The 1,353-nt window shown below is 73.2% G+C and overlaps 1 protein-coding gene across 3 annotated transcripts in view; it reads right to left on the bottom strand.

Annotated features, from left to right (window-relative positions):
* Positions 1 to 1,273, bottom strand: part of TMEM184A (transmembrane protein 184A) — a 7,715-nt gene extending 6,442 nt beyond the window's left edge. The window contains exons 1-2 of one of the 3 annotated variants that reach the window (XM_010849341.1): positions 1,075 to 1,273; positions 237 to 425 (exon numbers count right to left, since the gene is read on the bottom strand). In XM_010849341.1, the coding sequence (XP_010847643.1) occupies positions 237 to 425 (189 nt within the window). In that variant the 5' untranslated portion in view covers positions 1,075 to 1,273. Of the gene's footprint in view, positions 1 to 236; positions 426 to 902; positions 923 to 988; positions 1,008 to 1,074 lie in introns of those variants that run through there. The other 2 variants (XM_010849343.1, XM_010849337.1) reach the window with 2 other exon arrangements.
* Between the last annotated feature and the right edge of the window lie 80 nt (positions 1,274 to 1,353).

Genomic DNA, 1,353 nt, shown 5'->3' with positions numbered 1-1,353 from the left:
GGGGTTGGGTGGGGGGGCCGGGCATCCAGCGAGAGTTCTTCCCACTGCTGGGCGGAGGCTATCTGTCTTCCCGCCCGGCTCTCTGTGTCCCCTGACCCTCCCTGGCCCCACGTGGCTGTGGTGAGCCCCGGGGCGCTGCTCCTCCAGCCAGCCAGGCCTCAGGGTCTGCCCCAAGGCCGAGCAGGCCCCCTGGGGCTGGGCTGCGGGTCCCCAGGGGGCACCGAGGGGAGGCTCACCTGGTGGCCGGTGAGCACCAGGGCCGCCCACACGAAGACGCCCGAGACGCCGCGGGCCAGCGGTGAGGTGAGGAAGAGGGGCCCGGGGCCCTGGGAGCTGTTCCCCGCACGCTCCATCTGCGGTCCCGCAGGCCTGGCCGGTGGCGTCCACGCCAAGGGGGTGCCCAGGAGCCCCGGGGTGTCAGTCATCTGTAGAGGGAGGAAGGGCACATGGGGCGTGGAGAGGGCAAAGGTGCGCTGGGGGCGGGCGGCATGTGGGCGGGCCGCAGCGCCGGGCTGCGCGGCCAAGCTGGGCTTTGGCCAACGGCCCTCCCGCAAGGGTGCCAGGCAGATCCTCCTGCCTGCGTGCCTGGGCTCTGGGCAGCCCTCTGTGTGCAGGGACCCAACTCCGAGGCCCGGCCCCGAGGTGCTCTCCTTTCTGGTGTCTGCCGCCTGGGCGCAGACACCAGCCGCCCGCCCGTGACCTGGGGCGATGCCCCCTCTGGTGTCCTGGGCTTGGGGGAGCCTGCGTCCAGGAGCCAAAGACATCAGAGGAAGTCGGGGAGTCCCCGTGGCCCTGCCTGCCGGGGGTGGGGTCTGGGAAGCCAGCCAGACTGGCCCTGCCCTCAGCAGCGGACGGGGTGGGGGGCGCGCCTGGTACCCACCCACCCAGCCTGCCTGCCCGACCATCTGGCGTCCTGCTTGGCCAGGGCTCCTGGCCACCCCAGGATTGCTCGCCCGTCCTGGGTGCCCGCTCTGCAGCCTCTTGTAACCTGCTGGGGCGCCAGGCACCTCCCCGCTCTCGCACTCGAGGCCTCCACCCCGCCCTCCGGCCCTGGTCACAGGGCCCAGCACCTACCTCTCAGGCAGGAAGCTCCCCGGCCAGTCCTGGGCGCTGGGCCTCTAGGGAAGCCAGGCTGGTCGTTCGCGTGGCCAGTGAACCCGGCAGGCGGCCCTGGTGGGGGTGGGACCGGGCTACCTTTGGGAGGCCACACCAGGCCCCGGGAGGGGCGGCCACCAGCAGGCACAGCCCCGTGGCCCCCCTAGCCTCAGGCGGAGGGCGGGCCAGCAGAGGGGCGGCGCGAAGGCGGGCCCCTCCCATGACACTCTATCCCTCCCCTGGCTGCTTGCTCCAGGC

This window comes from Bison bison, unplaced genomic scaffold (genome assembly GCF_000754665.1).
Source record: "Bison bison bison isolate TAMUID 2011002044 unplaced genomic scaffold, Bison_UMD1.0 scf7180017850837, whole genome shotgun sequence".
NCBI classification, from domain to species: domain Eukaryota; kingdom Metazoa; phylum Chordata; class Mammalia; order Artiodactyla; family Bovidae; genus Bison; species Bison bison.
Note: the sequence above shows the minus strand (reverse complement) of the source record. Positions and strands in the feature narration are given on the sequence as shown.